General features: G+C 31.3%; 1 protein-coding gene across 3 annotated transcripts in view; it reads left to right on the top strand.

The window, feature by feature from the left end:
• The window catches only part of trol (terribly reduced optic lobes), a 439,681-nt gene that overhangs the window by 137,801 nt on the left and 281,408 nt on the right, over positions 1–20,472 (top strand). For all 3 annotated transcript variants that reach the window (XM_088226479.1, XM_088226478.1, XM_088226477.1), the window contains exon 2: positions 18,792–18,945. In XM_088226479.1, the coding sequence (XP_088082605.1) occupies positions 18,792–18,945 (154 nt within the window). The remainder of the gene's footprint in view (positions 1–18,791; positions 18,946–20,472) is intronic.

Raw genomic sequence — 20,472 nt, 5'->3', positions numbered from 1 at the left:
ATATAAATATCATACAATTATAAAACACAAGAAAGGCGCGTAGAATCAAGTTTGCATACATCCATCCAAATTGCATTGTTTATTTATTTCTACATTTTATCATAATTTTTTACTAAAAACATTAAATTTGTTAAAACTTAACGATAGAAGTCAAATTTTAGACCTTTTAAATTTATTCAAAAGTGTAAATTAAAGATGGGATTGCCCTGAACTGTTATCTCTCATCAACTTCAGGGTGCCTGGAAGAATGACTAGACAGGTGCCACCGTTTTGTAGCAACATTTCACGGACAGTGTATACTTGTAATGCCGTATTAAATAGACTTCATGAACTCGGCAATAGTTATTCCCATATATCTGATATATTTAGTGTAGGGTATTGTTCCTATGGAACAAACCTTTTTAACTTTTTCAAAGATGGTGAATGGTAATTATATTTAATTATTCATGCATTTCATATACAATTTTTTCTTCACTTTGCCTAGCTGTGTGAAACAGTACTTATGATTTTCTTGTTGTTTTAGTGTAGAATGTTTTAATATTCAAACTTTCTACTGAATATACTGTATAATTTTTAGGTCAATTTTTTAAATATAAACCTCGTATGATCTTTAGTTTTTTGTTTTATATATCTTGGGTACAAGGAAATTCATGTTTTAAAAAAAATATATATATTTATCCAAATATGATCATATTATAAATGTTTGTAAAAGGAAGATTTGCCGTTTATGTTTATAAAATAAATAAAAATAAAATATACATAATACATATCTGTGTACCTCAGAGGAAGATGGATACAAATCCAGAATTTGGTGAACTGACATTTCGATTCTCGTATCCAGATTATGATCGTGGCCATTGTTTTCAACGAAATGTAAGCGTTACAATAAAAGAACCAATGTATTAAGATACTGAAAATACAATTTAATGATATGAATTATTTAAAATGACTTAGAGAAAGTAGATTATTCAGGCTTGTTTTAAACATTTGATGTTTGGATTTGCATCCGTCTGCCTCTGAGGTACATACATTTTTGATAAAAACTTTGCCCAGCTAACAAGGGTACACACCCCGTTCTAAGCTAGGCAATTACATTTTATAACATAATAATATTTTACAAGTTAATTTATTTTTAAAAAAGAACAGACAAAGAACACAAAGACATACTAGAAAACACGTATTCATATATATATATATATATATACATAATATACCTTGCATACATACATACATAATACATATATTATGAAAGATACACAAAGATTTAGTTTTTTAAAAAAAATAAATATTGGCGTTCTTATGATTTACCCAAATATTTAATTTTAAGGCCATTTTCAACTAGTTGTAAATAACTCACTATTGGAAAATGGGAATAAAGTTGGAGTAGAGTGGGATTCGAACCACGGACCATTGGTCCGTGAGTCCGGGACACTAGCCACGGGACCACAACCCGATTTTTCTTAATTTCAATTAATTTCTTATTTTTTCACGGTGAAAAGAAATATTAGCGTTCTTATGATTTACGTAAATATTTCAATTTTGGTGGGTCATTTTCAACGAGTTGTAAATACTCACTATTGGAAAATAGAAATCAAGTTGGGGAAGAGTGGGATTCGAATGCCGGTCGGACCTCTGATCCGTGAGTCCGCAACACTAGCCACAGGAATAAAATCCGATTCGAATAATCCCGATTAAAATATCCGTATCTAGAAAAATCCTCCGATGTCTATTAGTATTGTGATTAAATTTTTAAATGCACTTAAAATATTATTTTTATTTAGATTCAGTTACGATTTAATAATATCAGTTACAATTTAAAAAATAAACGTGATTAAATTACTCATAAAAGTACACTACTCAGAGTTGCATTTTAATATGAAATAACCCCATCGCATTATGTAAAAGCGTTGAGAATTAGTACTGTTATGAGAAAAGTTTAAGGAAATCTAACTATGCAGTATTATTATATAGAGAAAGTCCCTGCTCGGGAGCCCCGCGAGCCGCGCGTATCACATCCCAGCAATAACTTGTAATATTTGGCCTATAAGAGGACCATCTAGAGAAGACGAGTCGTACATACAAACCGAGCAGGGCTGGATTCCTTCCGAAATGCCTTTAAAAATCGAAACATTTGAACAAAAAAAAAACAAATAATAATTTCAGTTGCCCAAAAAAAAATGATTCAAAATATACTATTTTATAAAAACAGGCTTAATCGATTGCATGGAAACAGTGAGATAAATAACTTTTTTCGAAGCAACTGGTGCGGATAAACATGGATATGAAATGAATTTTAAGTGAATATATACATCGCCCCCATGGCTGGTATTCAAAACGCTCTCGCGGCCGTATTATCTCGTGTATTTTGTATGTAAATACACGAGAAAACAATTTTCTGAGAGTGGTTCAGAATACCGCCTCAGGCCGCGCTGACGGCTTCCAACTTCCATGCGTAAGTCAGGACTGGTATTTTGAACGGCATTGCGCGTGAAAAGATCGCTCTGTTAGCGTGTAATTAGTACGTAAATACGCGTTGAAAATGCGCGTTCAGAATATCACCCCTGGGGTAAAATTCAAAACGCTCTCACTGTCGTAGAAAACACTTTATCTCGCGTATTTTGTATGTCAAAAAGTTAGATAAAGGTGTTTTCTACGGCTGCAAGAGCGGTTCATATTAGCACCGCTGGTCTGCATAAATAGAAAGAAAAGTATTAAAAATAATCATAAAACGGTTGCCCCATAAATACATAAAAAAGAGGGATTACTACACTACAACTTACGTAAGGGTTAGTGAGATACGGATAGGACTTGACCGTGTCATGTATTGTGTTTCTCGGTCTTCCTTAACGCGTGACGTTTCATTAATTTATTTATGTTAATTCGGAAACGACATTAGTTTTGAGTATTGCTGTTCACTCGAACAGTACTGGCTATTCACATGAAATGAATAAATTAACGAATTAGACTATCTGACAGCGTGTAAATTGGCCATTTCAACCAGCAACCAGATCTCCATATTCACTTATCACTGAGATTCTACTTACACCTCTGTTCATCAGCCATTTAATCTGTATTAAAATTTTTAAAAAGTACTTAATATTAAATTGAAAGAAATTCTTAAAAATATGTCAAATACATAATAATTTTTCATTCTGTCATGTATCATATAATTCTAATCGAATGACCGAATTGAATTGATTTTATGAGATTTATTAAATAGAATAACAGTAAAAATATGTTCATCCACAAAGTTTAATTCGCAAAATACACTTAATGTAGCATTTTTAAATTACAAAAGACCGAGAAGCCCAATTACAGAGAAGACTCACAGCAACAATTACGGAATATTTATGATTTTGTTAGACACATTTGATTTCTCCCAGTCTAATTGTACGTATTGCTCTTCATAAGGTCCCAGCGTCTTTAACTCTATCATCGTTCAAGGATGCGTCAAATTAAAACATAGACCATATAACACATTATGGGCTACTTACAATATTTTATACTGCAGCTTTAATAATAATGATTAATGACCAACTCCCACTTTGCTGTCTAATTGATTTTGGCCATAAAATAATCGTCAGCATAATGTATGATGAAATCGTTTCCTACTTGTTCAGCGCGACACTTGTAATGATTAAATTTTAATGTTGACAATCAACAATAAGTCTCAATTATTGAAATGATTATAGGGTGTAGCCACAAAGTTTTATATTCATCGGTTCGGATGTTATTTCATAATTTATGATTCTCAATGGATGCTTTTTATTTTATGAGTCAGGATTAAATAAGACTGTGCTTATTACGATTTGTGAACGTCTCAACTCAACACCAAACTAAATCTCAAAGAGCTTTTTTTCAAATTGAAAGAAACTGAATAAAATGATCATCAAATACATACCCACATAATTAGTCACTGCAAAGATAAGGTTTCCTCCATCCTTAGAAGTTTACAATAAAACAATCATAACATTTAAGTAAATTCATTATTACGATTACATATTTATGTATTTAAATATTTTTTTCAAAAATTTTTTTTAGTGAAGTTGTTTTAAATTAATGAAATTATTTTAAGAACTGTAAATAAAAACTAAAATTCTAGGTATGTATTTCGCATTTCAGCGATCTTTTTGTATTAAAAATTGAAAAAACATAAATATGTAAAAGAGCATAAACAAATAACTTAAGACAACGGCAAATGAATGAGTAAGCTGAAAAGAATAAATATGGATTTACGAAATAGCATTTAGTATCGTGATTCCTATTGTTTTGACGGTATAAATATGAAATTCCCGATTTATTTATGTTTTACCACAACAGGCCAGGAAGCCCAATTACATTGGTAATTTTAATTTGAAAATATTACTTTCTACTGTAAACTGTCTGTTTTCCTTTCAAAGGAATCTACGAAAATTAATTTGAATTGTATGAAGTTTGTAGGTTTTTTTTCTAAAAAAAGACACTATGTAATTTATCCAAGGTTTTAATAATAACCATAACACTACTAAAAACAACTCAGTTTACCTTATAAAATTATAAATCTTATCACCGAATTGATTGACGGAAGAGTTTGTATAATACCAATTTAAACTCTAATACTAATTTCATGTATTAAAAAAAATAAAAAATTATCGTAAGTAAGAACTACTTAAAAATTTAACTAAGTAAATGAACTAAGGGATATATTATTAAATGATCATCATGATCATTCCCTTTCATGACCGTATTTCACATATATATATATATATATATATAAATTCACTAATTTTGTTTTTTAAAAGCTTTGTTACTTTAATTGTGATCGCATACTAAGTTAATAAACTAATTAATAATAGTATGTATAATAATCCGACTATAAATGAAGTATAAATTCTAATACCAAATAAAGCATGAAAAGATTTATTCTGTTATTATCATTATTTTATCAACTATATTTTTAATACGTTTATAGACAAATATTGGATTCCACTCCCTAATAAGTTATTACAGAGACGGACAACTGTTTTGAGAACGGGATTTAGAAATCTAGGCAGGGCTTGTGACTTGTTATTGGCTGGTTTAAATGATCACTGTAAACTTTGTGTTATATTCACAACTCTGCCAATGTTTGTATACCCATATTTTATAAATTTTTTCATCCATTTACTTTTATGAAGCGAAAAGCTGAAACCTTTTTTGATGTGGGTAAGAATCAGCTAATAACTTTTTTCCTTCTGAAAAATTATGTCTTTCTCTATTTTAATACATATCAATCATTATTTTATGTTTGTGGTCTATTGTCATTCTTTCCAAGGCAGATATACAATACGGAAATTAAATTTAATTAATATTTTGCGGTTTTCAACAATTGAATGTATTCATTTATACGGCAAAGGTTAGAGAAGAGACTTACGAATTATAATGTTTTCAAACATACGAGAAGATTTTTTTTGTATCCTCATTAATAAGAATGACTCGTTAGCAAGTTGCATTTATTTTTTTAATAATTGAAAGCTGAAAAGAGTTTAAAAATATACATTCAAATATAGAATCTCGCCCACGTCAATAAACGTGTCTGCTCTTTTATTTCATGAAAGTCAATAGATGTAAGAGTTCAGGAAATGTGGATGTGGATGTTTAAACAATGACGAATGTTACACAGTATGTAAAATGGCCACGTAAACTTAGTTCATTAGTCTTGTGAATGCCTAGACTTCCATATTTCCATCTGAAAAATGTTTTTCTCCTCTGTTGCAATAAATTTCATTCTCTGTATTTTTGCACATATAAAAAAAGTTTAATTACACGTATAAAGAGAATTCAACATATTTCACTTACAATGCATTTTAACTAAATACATTTGTTATGAAATTATAAAAAATGCACTACTACAAAATCGTACATAAATTAAAGCATTGTTATAATTATTACTTATATTTTAAGATAAAAAAAAATAAAAAGTTAAGAATCATTAATATTTTATTAAAACATTTATTTTTAATTATTTGCATATTGACGAGCTGCCAATTGACGAGTTCTTCGAAACGCTAAAAAAGCCGGTGTTATTTATTTTTTAAATTTAAATTTAATTGTTTTCTTTTTAACCTTTTCATTTCTTTCTTATTTTTTTAAATATTATAGAACTTAATTTTAATGGGTACTTGTAATAAAAAAAAACTGTTGTATAAACATGTATTATTTTTTTTTATTAATCTTGTTTTGGTTGCATTTAAGGGCACCCACTATTTTTTTCTGTTTTTTTTTCTAAAGTTTTAAATATATTCAAGTAAATAATTATTACTTCATTTAGTGAAATGTTTTTTATTTTGTTAGTTTGTGTTTTTTTATTTCTCTCTTTTTTAACTTTTTAATAAATAGTTTTTTTTTCTTCTTGATGCTACGAGTTTTTTTTTCCAAATCATCAATAACGAAATAAATTTATGTTTCGAATATTATGTCTGTGCTCTTTTATTTGAATCTTAAATAAAACTAATTTCTGAGTTTATTGTGACAAATATGTTTTTATACTTTATGTTTTTCTTTTTACAGTGTAATGCATTTGTAATAACATGTGAATTTATTAAATGTAGAATATTATATATTATAAAATACGCGGTTAAAAAACGACAAAATAAAACAATAACTTAAAATAGAACTAGCGATATATGTATGAGTATTTAAATAAATCGATATCGATACAAGTCTTGAGTATGAAAAGGTGAATAAAGGAGAGGAAAAGAGGAGAATGTAACAAAGGGATAGAAAAATTTCTTCAGAAGTGATTTTAAATAATGTTACTGTGTAACTGTGAGTGACAACATGTTTTCACATAGAAAGTATATTAGTTTGAAAAGAAAGAGTTATGGAGAACATGAGCGAAGAGTTCTTGCCATGATCTTCTAAGCGTTGAAATCGTAAGCCTTCAATATATTGGTGATAAAATTTATAAAATTTATCTTTAAATGCCTTGCCAAAGGGCCTTTTCCTTTCCGAAATTGGTATGCATAATTTTAAAGTAAATGTTAGTAAATATTTGTATAAAACCACTTACCAACATTTCAATGTCTACCGGTTTCGAGACGTTCCGTCGCTTCAATACGACACGTATTATTACACTACCATGCAGAACCGATTATACACCTTCACATACATAGTGTAATTATTACTGTCCTGACAAAACCGATAGACATAGTCAAGTCGGTAAGTGGTCATATAATATACACAAACGTATTCAATGTCAATGCTTTAAATATTAAAAATAAATTCTTAATGCGTTGTTTGACTATGAATAAAAAATATTTATGAATTTCGTATTTGATGCACTAGCTTTGTGATTTTTTTCCTTCTACCCACCGTTTTGAAGCTACACAAGCTTCTTTATCAAGGTATAATTAAGTTGTAAATCTTATCTCATAATATTAAATCTAAACAAATGAAGAAAACACAATTACAAGAACAACATGACAAAAATACTTAATTTGTTAGGTCCAAATGTTTAGATTGAATATTTAGTGAACGCCGTTCAAATAAAATAGGATAAGCTTAGTTACTAAATTATACGTTGATAAAGAAGCTTGAAACCGGTCGATAGAAAATAAAAGTTGTTAAATACAAATTCAACCATCTTCTTCCAAGTTGGTCCCTCAATGCTGAGGATCGTGATCACCATGAACACTTCTGATTACTCTGTTCCACTCCAGTCTGTTCTCAGCCCGACGAACTGACTCATCGAATTTCACCTTTAATTGGTCAGTCCATCTATATGGGATTCTACCCCGGCTTCTCCTGCCTTCAACTCGTCCAGACATTATTGCCTTTTCTAGATTGTCTGGCTCACGTCTAGCGATATGTCCAAAGAAAGACAGTAACCTAGAAATTCACTATTTTAGTGCCTCTAATATAAAATTTTTATTTTTGTTGGCCAAAATACGACTGACGGTCCTGGCGTGTGTTTTTTGTTCACTAATACCATTGGAGGCGTTTAGTATTCCACGGGGAACACCGCGGTATCCTTCGCGAACTATCTCCCTCGACGTAAGGGCCGCTACACAATCGTCTCGCGGACAACTTATTCCCAATTACTTCATTGTATCGCAATAGTAGGTATTTTTTTTATTGAGGAAACAAACACCAATGAACTGACCAAAAGTCCAAACAAAATATTAACGTTTTGTTTTTGACCACTTTTTATATGAACACTTCAGGGTGCTTGGAAGAATGACTAGACAGGTGCCACCGTTTTGTAGCAACAATTCACGGACAGTGTATACTTGTAATGCCGTATTAAATAGACTTCATGAGCTCGGCAATAGTTATTCCCACGTATTTGATATATTAAGTGTAGGGTATTGTTCCCATAGAACAAACCCTTTGAACTTTTTCAAAGATGGTGGATGGTAATTATATTTATTTATTCATGCATTTCATAATATATATAAACAGTCTTTTGTTCACTTTGCTTAGCTGTGTGAAACAGTACTTATGATTTTCTTGTTTTTTTACTGTAGAATGTTTTATTTTTTAAACTTTCTACTGAATATGCTGTATAAGGAAATTCATGTTTAAAAAAATATATATTAAGACAAATATGTTAGTATTATAAATGTTTGTAAAAGGCAGATTTGCCGTTTATGTTTATAAAATAAAATAAAAAATAAAATAAAACAATATTTTGGGTCTGTCCAAATTTTTGTAGACAAGAACTGCATTCATGAAGGTCCATGAAGAAGTATAGAAATTGAAAAATAACATTTTCAGGCGTTGCCTAGTATGTAGGTAAAATAATTCAATTATATAAATCTCACCCGCATAAAAAAAGGTTCGCTCTTTAACTTAAACATCAACAGATAAAAGAATTGAAGGAATATGTATGTTCAAATATGGGCAGAATGGTGAATGGTGAATGTTACACAGTGTGTAAAGTGGCCACTTAAACCAGCTATTGACAGGTCATTAGCCCTTAATTACCTTCTTTTAAATTTTTCTCATCTCTGTTGTAATATGTTGACTGTTTATACGCTTAATTACCGATCGGTCTCTGCGCTTCTACGTACTCCGTTATCTAGGCAATTTAGAAATAATTATAACATTATGTTAACTGTGCCTACCTTAATCTAATACGTATTATTATAATATATTTATTTATTTTTGAAACCAACACAGTCATAGTAATAAACAACACGCAAAGAATAACAACAAATAACAAGACCAATTATGGGAACAAAAACATAAAGAAACAAAAAGTACAGTTCACTAGGGGTGAAAGGAAGTGGGATGGGAAAATAGGGAAGGAGAAGAAGAAGAAGAAATAGTGAGTGAATATAAAACGATAAAAAAAAAATGCATATAAATGTACCCATATAACATACATACATACACACAAACATCCATATATATACATACATACATACACATATATACATACACATACATACATATACACACATGAACATGCATATATATGTATATATATAAAGTGGTAAAGTATTAAAACAATTAAAGTGATTTCCCTGATCTACTTGAAAGGCTTCTATTTCGTGTGCCATCTAGACCGCCAGGACAAAATCATCTGTTTTCTACTACGTCAACTAACTATTTAAGAGTTGGGACCAGGACTCCATTATGAACTGCTAATTTTACCACATGCGGCAAACACTTATTTGCCAAGGTTTATTTAAGTGCACCGTTCACCCTCCTTTCAATATCTTTCTTAGTCATTCCATTTCCATTAAACATACTTCCCAAATACACAAATGTTTCTACCTGTTTTAGTATAACCCCATTCTCAGTAATTTCACATTTAGTCATACTTTACTTTTAAAAGCCATCACATTCGATTTATCGACATTCATCAGCCAATCGCTTCCCTAGCATTTATCGTAGACTTTTGTCACCAAGAATTGCAGTTCCTCTTTTTGTTAGCAAGAAACACGGCATCATCAGCATACAAAAGACAATTGACAGATTAATCACCCATTTTTGCTCCCTTTTTTAAGCCTTTCAGTTCTTTCATACAGTTGTTGATGTATACGTTGAACAGCCATGGTGACATCACACGTCCCTGTTTGACTCTTTTATAAAAGTTGAACTACAATGTGTATGATCCATTTACCCTAACACATGCTGTGCTCTCTTTATACAGAGAAGCAATAGCCCTGTCAGATTTCCGCTCACTCCATATTCCGATAACACCTTCCATATTTTTTATCTGTCAACTCTATCAAACACTTTTTGCAGTTCTACAAATGCGCAGAAAAGCTTTTCGTTTTTAGCAAGAAAGTTTTCCGTCACGTTTCGTAAAGCAAATATTTGATCATACATCCTCTTCTATTCATATAACCGCTCTGTATATCCCACATTCTATCGTAAGTAACTTTTCTTACTCTCTCGGTCAGTATTCTTCCGTACATTTTGCCAACAGCGCTCAAAAGACTGATTGGTCTATAATTTCCGCATTCCACCCTTGAACCCTTTCCTTGAATAAGGGCATAACAACAGCTCTTCTCCAATCTGGAGGAGTGTATTTTTCCTCTAAACATCGGTTAAAAAGCTTGTTGAGCCATGCAAAAATTATTTCACTACCCACCCTTATAAATTCTATCAACACTATCAAAACCTTGCGCTTTTCCATTCTTTATATATTTGGCAGCACTTCTTATTTCTTCCACTATTATCTCTGTCGTACTATCTTCTGCATTTAAACTTACTTGAGAAGGTGCTGCAATGCCTATATTTTCTCTATGTGTTTCATACACCTCGAAGTACTCCTTTTTTTTTTTATTTGAAAATTTATTTATAAACCCTTACGGATTATAACATTCATTTGGATTATAACATTCATTACGGATTATAACTTCCATTTTGTTTTTATTCCACTATCATTCGTCACCATTTTTCCATCTTTTCCTTTTATCGCTGTCATACATCTACTTTCATTAGTGATTCAGGAATGTTTACCACTTTCTAGAATAAATTATATAACAAATAACAACATAGTTAGTGTTTCAAATATAAATTGTATATATAAAATGAAATAAAATTTAGACAAACACAAAATATAGTTACACCTGTAAAGTTGCTGCATGTGCGTATGTATTTATGTAAAATTTCCTTATCCGTACTCAGTGATGCTTAGGACACTGTATCGGCACTCTAATTGCAGCGTATTTGAATAATTTTTGTCTTACTAAAAGTTAGGTGATCAGTCTTATGGATCGGGTATTAGTCCAGGAATAATAAAATATTGCAGTGTAAAACCAGCTTTAAAACCTATAATATATGTCTATCCTGCTAGGAATTGAACGTAAGACCTCATAAATAGTAAGCAAATGCACCAACTACTACCCTGCGAAGCAAACATATCTCTACTCGATTTCTTTTCATATATTTTTTACCTGAGAGTAGACATCGAGCCGAAAACACTCTCCGGGGTTCTTGCTCTTCATATTCTACACATTTAACTATATTGTTTACCAGCTAGATAGAAAATTTAATATTATATAGATATTCATCATAGTAATTTTCTCGTCTGCATCTAACGATGCATAGAACACCGCATTGGTCAGATTTCAATTAGCAGCGTATTAGCGATCATTTAAAATAACTCATTTAAAAATATTTTTTTTTGCAGGTAAAATATTGAAACACATCAAAACCTGTTTTATATTTTTCAATCCCCTGTTAAAAAATAAAATATCATTATTATGGCTGACATTTACGCACAGAAGTTAGATCAACAAATGTCTCGCTCTATAAAGCGCACGCACGAATGGAATTCTAGAAAGCTAACAATGATTTAAATAAAAAAATAAGCATTGATCAGAGTAAGTAAGTTAGTGAAAAGTTAATGATAAAAAGAACAGATAAAAAACAGGTAGATTATTCAAAAACGCAATGTTTTTGACAGGTCATAAGCTTTGTGTAAATGTATCTGCGAATTATATATGTATTTTGCAAATTTTTATGTACGCTGCACACATTCCCGGTAACCTTTTTAGTAAAATAGATATGGATGGCGAGAATAAATAGTAAGGTAGGACGAAAATAACCAAGAAAGACGTGGCATGATCAGATAAACCAAAATCTCAAGTCTGGCCATGTCAAATTCCGTCACAACCGAAGTGCGTGTGTGGTGAGATGGGTGAATGTGGATAAAACTAGGAAAGACGCGTGTGGTCGTCCATCCTCGCTGCCTACCCCTAAGGGGAAATGGCCGGATGGTAGTAGTAAAACACGTGTTTCGCGAATTTTATCTTTTTATTATCAGTTTGAGACTCAATGTTTATTTAAAATTAATGTTCAATAATTCAGTGTAAAACATTTAAAAATAATTCCTTTAGTACACATGTCCACAGGAATTAATATTATACAAGTCTGAAAGGGTTAAGTACAGACATTTTAGCGTAATGCCGTTTTGAATAAAACAAAAAATAGTATCACTATAATGAATTTAACTCGATTTCTTAATTACTCAATTTTGTCATTAAATAAATATTACAAGATTGTAAAATGACACATTACCCTGTAAATTAATAAAAATAAAGTGATTTTTGATATAAATTACAACAGAGATTCCGGAAGTCTAGGCATTTGCAGGGCTTATGAATTGTCTTTGGCAGGTTTAAGTGATCATTACAAAAAATAATTATTTGGCAAAGTTTATTTCATTTAAGTGATTACTTTATCCTTTAATCTATAGTGTCGCTGAATCAAGAAACTTTTACATAATATTTATTACTGTAGAGCCTCGTTATGTTTTGATGTATTTATAACTTGTTGAGTAAGTTCAGTGCTACGGGAAATTGGATATAAAAAATGATTTTTTATGCGCGGTACAAAATATAGGCATAAATTGTACGGCGTAGTTTCTAATTTTTTGTTTGTGTATTAGAGTAAATATGTACAATAGACAGACTGTTTGACATAGACAATTCATATCAACAATTTAATGAGCAAAGTGGCGACATTATTGAGTCCTTTTTTTATCAAAAACTTTGTTCTAAAAACTGAAAAAAATCTAATGTACGAAGCCTATGTAAAACTAAAATATAGAATCACCATGTAAAGCGCCCTTGAGGTATTTTATTACGAAAATGGCGCTATATAAGTTATCCATAATTAATTAATTTAATTCTGTCTAAAATATATACTATGGGGAATCAAAAATCAAAATGACATAAACAGACTACAAAGACAGCAAAATAAAATATTAATGTTAGTATATGACCTACCTTATCTAACTTTAACTAAATAACTTTTTAAACAAACTAAGCAATTAAATGTAAATGAACTCTTCAAACTCTCTTTAATCTTCTAAAATTCTTAACATTCTTACGTTTAAAATAACCATGTGAGATATTGCAGTCGCAAAATGTATTAAACATGTTGTCATAGGCAGTCAAATGGCAATAAAATGGAACCATTTGAATACGCGAGTACTCGATTTTAATTAAGGAACTGCCATCTTTTATTCATTAATGATGTGTAAGTTGAAGTGTGAATAAAATTTTATCGAGTAGTTTTAAAAAGCTGTACAAATAATCTAGATTTTTAAATATAGGTTTATTTTGAATTTACATCAGTTATTGATCAGTTGAATGAACTTGTACGATTTTAAATGTATGATAATTAATGATAATTACGTGTTCGTTTTGAAAAAAGTTATATCATAGATGACGGAGAAGAAGAAACCGTTTACAGAGAATACACAAGTCTAGGCATTTACAGGGCTAATGACCTGTCATCAACTGATTGAAGCGATAATTTTACGCACTGTGTTATATCGTCTTTACTGCCTATATTTGAATGTTCACATTCGTATTTTCCATCATTCATCTGCCGATTTACTTACGTTTTTATTTCTTTTACACCCATTTAGGCCAGGAGGCTCAAAGAAGTGTTAAAATTAACATCATTAAAAATATTGTATGTTTTTTCAACGAATATGAAGCTGACAAAATTATAGTAATCTAAGCGTTTACATAGCTTATGATGGGTCATCGGCTGGGCTACGTAATTGATTTATACATTGTGTAGCATTCACTATAATAAATTAATGAATCTGTCTTTAAAAAAAACAACGTTTGTGATTTCAGGCTTTTTAAAAATTAATGAGACATGTATTTTTTTTAAAAAATGGCACTGTTATGCGCCTATTATTATTATTATTAACTTTCGACATATCGTTGAACAAACTCAAAACATTGTTCAAGTAACAGTAGACAGATACGTCAAGTTTTCCGAAGTAATTGGCTGGAAACCCTTTTAATGCACTCGCACAAGTCCCGTGAACTAAAATCGTCCTTAACAGCATCTAACCTTTCCTCCACCCCTTCTCATTCCTTCCTGTCGAGGGGATGCCCCCTAGCCACCCTCGCTGTGCTGAAAAACAAACCCCACAATCATGTAACGGGGATTTGTTGTCCATACTCGCAGGAACGTGCTGTCTTAAAGTGCGATATCTCTTTCGACTCGTAGAGATGTTTAAAATTTTTATTGGATCAATGCATTCTATATCGTTTCATACCCATTTCTTTACGATCGTGACTTATTTAGCCTCTCAATTCATGACTTGTTTTGTAATGATTCTTGTGGTTTCAATCGTTTGAAAAATAGGTTTTTAAATAAAAAACAGATATATTTGAAATACAATCTATACGATAGTGTGCACACATTTTTTTTTTGTTTGCTGTACATGTAAACTGTAGTTCATTACCAACTAATATATTTTTAGTATATTAAATAGTTGTTAACATCTTATGGTAATGTCCAGTCAAATCCTTTAAAATTTAAATAATTAAACCTTTGGACAAAAATAATATTGTCGGCCTTGTGGTGTAATGGTCAGCGTATTTTCGTATCATGCAAGAGGTTTCGGGATAGATTCCCCACATGTTTGATATGAAACGGTTGATTTGAATCGGGTCCTGTGGCTAGTGTCTCGGACTCACGGACCAAAGGTCCGTGGTTCGAATCCCACTCAACCCCAACTTGATTACCATTTTCTTATAGTGAGTTATTTGCAACTCGTTGAAAATGGCCCTCAAAATGAAATATTTGTATAGTCCCTGGACTGGTACCTGAAGTGTAAGACTGATAATCTTTCCTTCATGTAATCAATGATCAAGATACTCTGCAATTGGTGTACCAATGCAGTGCCCTATGCACCATTATATGCGAAAAGGGAATGATGATAAAATATTCTACTGTGCCTACTATCAGAAATGAAATTAGTATGTTTACTTGGTTCACCAGAAGTACTAACACATTAACATAGGCTTATTAAATGCTTGAATTGTACTCATTAATTATGCAACTACTACTGCTACTACCACAACGATACTTCCCCTAAGAGGTAGGCAGAAAGGATAAACCGCCATATCCGTCTATCTTGACATAATTCCTAGCCTTTTCCACATTCATACATCTTCTCATACATGTCCTTCGGTTTTTTCTACTTTAGTGGTGTAAAAGAGCTGAAATCGTTATTGATGTCACTGACTTCGTAGCTCCTAAACTTGAATAAAAGCAACAGATGGAAGAGTTGTAGAAATATGTATGTTCGAACCTAGGCACAATGGTAAACGTTACACATTGTAAAGTTGTCACTTAAATCACCCAATAACACGTCACAAGCCCCGTAAATGCTTAGATTTTAATATGCCCTCTGGTGTGTTCTTTGTCCCTGTTGTAATTCGTTAACTTCCTCTATTCACTGACATACATATGTATGTAACTTTATGTTGATAGATAAAAATAAACCCGACTACGGACAAAAATTTATCGATAAAATTAAAAGTGAAGTTTTTTCAGAAGTTTAAAAATATGTACAAAAGTTAATAAAAATTTAATTTCAAAAGGAGCAGTGGCCTTATCCTGCAACTAATTCGTTTCGCAACTTTATACGTATCGTATGAGAGGGAACGAGAGCGATATACGATTTTGATTGCGTTAGAGCGAGATAGATATATTGTCGCTTCAGTTCGTTTTTGTCCGACAGACTAAAACACAAACCTGCAGAAATAGAGCTTTATAGTTTTTTTAATACGAAATATGCATAAATAATGACCGCAACTTAAAAAAACATGCGTTAAAAAAACCCCTTAAATATTAAAAAAAATAAAAATTTCATAAATAAAGGCTTTCTCAAAACTCCTGTACACTTACTAAATTTTGTCAAATATGGTATGTTTGACAAAAACGCACTAAAGCGACGATATGACGAATGACTAAACTTATCAAACGAAATTGTGACAGAATAAGCCTTCTGAGCTCCATCGGAAAACGAAACGATAGGAGATGCAAATGAAAGTGAGTAAATAGTTGTAAGCCAATGTAGAGATATAGATTTTTTTTCTGATTCTTGAAGATAAAATAAATGCAACTTAGTCTGCGTAACGAAGTAGACGGTCTTACAAATTGACATAAAATAAAATATCGCAAGGAATGCAACTTTTTTTAAAAGAGTGAAGTAAACTATTTTATATTGAGACACATTTTTGCTAAAGAATCTATGAGTACACCGTTTCAAATTTTTGTCTGCTTTTACGCAAAGTATTAAATATTAAAAACAAAAACATTATTGTTCATAATAAATGACTGCAGGGACGGAGAACGTTTTAGAGAAGGGAATGTAAAAGTCTAAGCATTATCAGGGCTTACGACCTTATTGGGAGGTTTTATTGGCCATTTTACACAGTGTGTAACATTTACTATTTTGCCTATGTTTGGACATTTCTTATTTTTCAATTGTTCCATCTGTTGATTTCAGTGAAGTCAAAGAGCTGAAACCTTTTTTGTTGTAAAGAGATTCATCTGTTTAAATACTTTCACATATCAGCTAACGCCTTGAAGAAATGGAAGTTTAAACATTTGTGAATTTCAAACCAGCCAATGACAGATCATAAGCCCTGTAAATGCCTAGACTTACAAATTTCCTTTTCTAAAATGTTCTCCGTCCTTGTAATTTGTAAATCTTAATGACTCCTTAGGGGGTCAAATCCAGTCTTTTGTTTACAAAACTTTTGGACAAACTCAAAATACTGATTTGTTTTTTTTAGCAGAAATATCAGGAAAAAAAAAATAAAGTCATGAACCATTTGCTGCTCGCAAGATTTTCAACAAAATTTAAAACCAGTGTGTAAAGTGGCCACTTAATGCCGAGACTTCTATTTTCCCCCTCTAAAATGTTCTCCATGTCTGTTGTAATACAACAATGTTTGATTATGTCCAAATGCTTGCAGACTTGCTGGATTTCCTCCCTAGGGAGTTGTTCATATTTAAATTTATTTCAACAGAGAGGGAAAATATTTTTGAGAAGTGAATATGGAAGTCTAGGCATTTACAGGGCTTATGACCTGTCTTTGGCTGGTTTAAGTGGCCACTTTACACACTGTGTAACATTCACCATTCTGCCCATGTTTGAACACCACATTTCCTCAACTCTTCCATCTGTTGACTTTTGTGAAGTAAAAGAGGTAATAAAGGTTTCAGCTCTTGAGCTCAACGTAGCCCCATAGGAAATAATTCAATGGCGTCAAATCACAGGATCGTGGAGGCCAACGATAGGACCATTTTGGAAACAATGTTGCCAAACTTGTCACGCAGTTAATTTATGGTTTCGCGAAGATCCCTACACGTTTCTGAACTAAACACTGATTTTCAATGTCATTTTCTACGATTTACAAGCGTTGTTCGTGTTTAAGGCGTACCATTATTAACTTAAGTATTGTTACATGGCACAAATGCAAAAAAACTGTTATTTATTTGACAAGAGACAGTATTAAAAATAAAATAATCGATCACGACAAAAATAAAACAGGCGTAATTTAAATAGTGTTTTTTTTGTTTAACTCTTTTCTTGACTGTATCCTATGGGATACATATGATCTCATTTTTTTTTCGTATAAACTAAAACACGATCTAAACAGCATTTAGTAAAACTGCTTTGCTGTATTTTTCATTATTTCATTGACTATCATAATTCATAATAAACATTGACTAAAAAAAAAAAAAAATGTTTGGGTTGTTGTTTCTTGTTGTTCTGCCAAGAAAAGTATTTTTAAATCTTCAAAACATTCTATCACAATTAAAATAAAAACACCCTTATCAATGTATAGTTAAGATAATAATGTAAAACTAAGTAATAATTTTTAATATCTAGATAACTCCGAAACCGGTCAATAATAAAAAAAAATAATAAGTAGTTTAAAAAGTGTTTTTATTTTTTTCGCCTCGTGGTGTAATGATCTGGGCGTTTGCCTACCATGCAAGAGGTCTCGGGTTCGATTCCCGCATGGTTGATATGAAATATTTATTTAAAAGGGTGTATTCACACAATAATACTTCTTAGTTCCTGGACTGGTACTTGAAGCGTAATTATCAAGATACGCTGCGATTGGTGTACCAATGCAGTGCCCTATACACCAATAGGTGGGGAAAGGGAATGATGATAAGGTTTTCAATTTAATTTTAATTATATTATGAATATCCCCATTTGAATTTTAGCATGTTTTTGATTCTTATTTATTTAAATTCTTACTTTTTAATTATTTTTAGTCATTAACAAATTACAACAGGGATGAAGAAAACCTCTAATAAGGGAATATGGAAGTCTAGGCATTTACAGAGCTTATGATCTGTCATTGGCTGGTTTAAGTGGCCACTTTACACACTGTGTAACATTCACCATTTTGCCGATGTTTGAACATCCATTGAAAAAATATGGGTGTTGAATCTTTGTATAAAACTTTACATTTCTCCTTTCATATGTATAAAATTTCACATTCTGACAGTTTGTTTTTTTTTATTTGCAGGGTGAAGATAATGATTTAGTATTTGAAAACGAAGGTCCAAGAAGATTATTAGATAATGTTATAGAAGATGTTCAGATTCCTATAGAAGAAGACACGGGTATTGGGAGCAGAATACAGAGGCTGAAGAATCAAATATTTGGAGGATTTTGGGACTGTGAGTAAAAAAAATTAAATACATTCATTATTCTGTTTAGATAGTTGGTTTGATCGCAGTAAAATTCAGCCTTGTCTGAAAAAAAACATTTTAGGAATATTGTTATTAAGATTAATGCTGTTTTATATGTTGCAAGAAATAGTTTGATTACTTCCACAATACTCGAAGATAAATATTGTGTCTTTATGCTTCTATAAATAATATCTATCTAAATTTATTACAACAGAGAGAGAAAGCATTTTTGAAAATGAAATTTGGAAGTCTAGGCATTTACAGGGCGTATGATCTGTCATTGGCTGATTAAGTGGCCACTTTACACACTGCGTAACATTTACAGATCATAAGCCCTAAAAATATCTAGACTTCCATATTTTCTTTTCAAAAATGTTTTCCATCTCTTTATATCTTAATAATTTCCCGGGTAGGAAATCTAGCCTGTCTATAAACATTTTGACATACTCAAAACATTGCTATCTCGTGGGTATACTGGCAAAAATCTTTAACTCTCAAATCCCTGTTTTAAGAAATCAAGCATTTAAGTTTTGTTCCAATTTTGCTATTTTATATCTTATTTAAATATAGTAAGATGTTAAGTGCTTATTTAAGAATATGTTTTTAATTTTTCCGTTTCTTGATTTTATATTGAGTAAATATTAAGTTATTTAAAACTTTTAGCCCGAATAAATTACCGAGTATACGACTTTACCTTAAATTTATTTTTAAAACTACAAATATATGAAATTTAATACGACTGTGTGTAAGGTGTAAGTGTGTAAGGCTGAGACATGCATTATTGACAGAATTAAGAAAGGGGTGCTGCGTTGGTTTGGACATGTAGAGCGAATGGACAGCGAAAGAACGACTAAAAGGATCTACGATGCAAATGTTGATGGATGCGGAAAACGAGGAAGACCGAGAAAGACATGGCACGATCAAGTCCATCAAATACTTGAAGATGGACATGTCAAAAGTAGGAATAATCGGCGTGCGTGCATAAGAAGATGTATGAATGTAGAGGAAGCGAGGTCTGTATGCTAAGATAGAGTGTTATGGCGTTCTATCCTCTCTGCCTACTCCTACGGGGAAACGGCGTGATGGTTTGTTGTTGTTGTTGTTGTAATACGACTTAGTGTATTTTTCCAGTTTGGAGAGCGTTAAAAACTTTACAAAACTGCATCATTAAGTCGAATCCACATATTTTCGAGTTGACGTTTTTTGCCAGTATACCCACGATATATAATATGGATTTTTGATGGATAATATGGACTTATGATTTTTTCTCTGAAAAATAAATGAAGGTACATTCCATTTAAATTTTTAATGAACTTGGATTACATATTTTTTTTTATTTTATATTTATTAACGCCCAAAGGACTTTTACATATACCGAGGTTATAAACATTCAACAAATATAAAAATGTAATATTGAAAAAATATATTTATATATGTACAGTTGAACTTGGAAATAGCGAGATCTCGCATATCATGAGGTAACATTAGTTGACATTTTAGTTTGTGGTTTTCTCA

Source organism: Micrasema longulum, unplaced genomic scaffold (assembly GCF_059751315.1).
Source record: "Micrasema longulum isolate JH-2025_06_02 unplaced genomic scaffold, ASM5975131v1 h1tg000435l, whole genome shotgun sequence".
NCBI classification, from domain to species: domain Eukaryota; kingdom Metazoa; phylum Arthropoda; class Insecta; order Trichoptera; family Brachycentridae; genus Micrasema; species Micrasema longulum.
The sequence above is the reverse complement of the archived record's forward strand: the minus strand, read 5'-3'. Positions and strand labels throughout refer to the sequence as shown.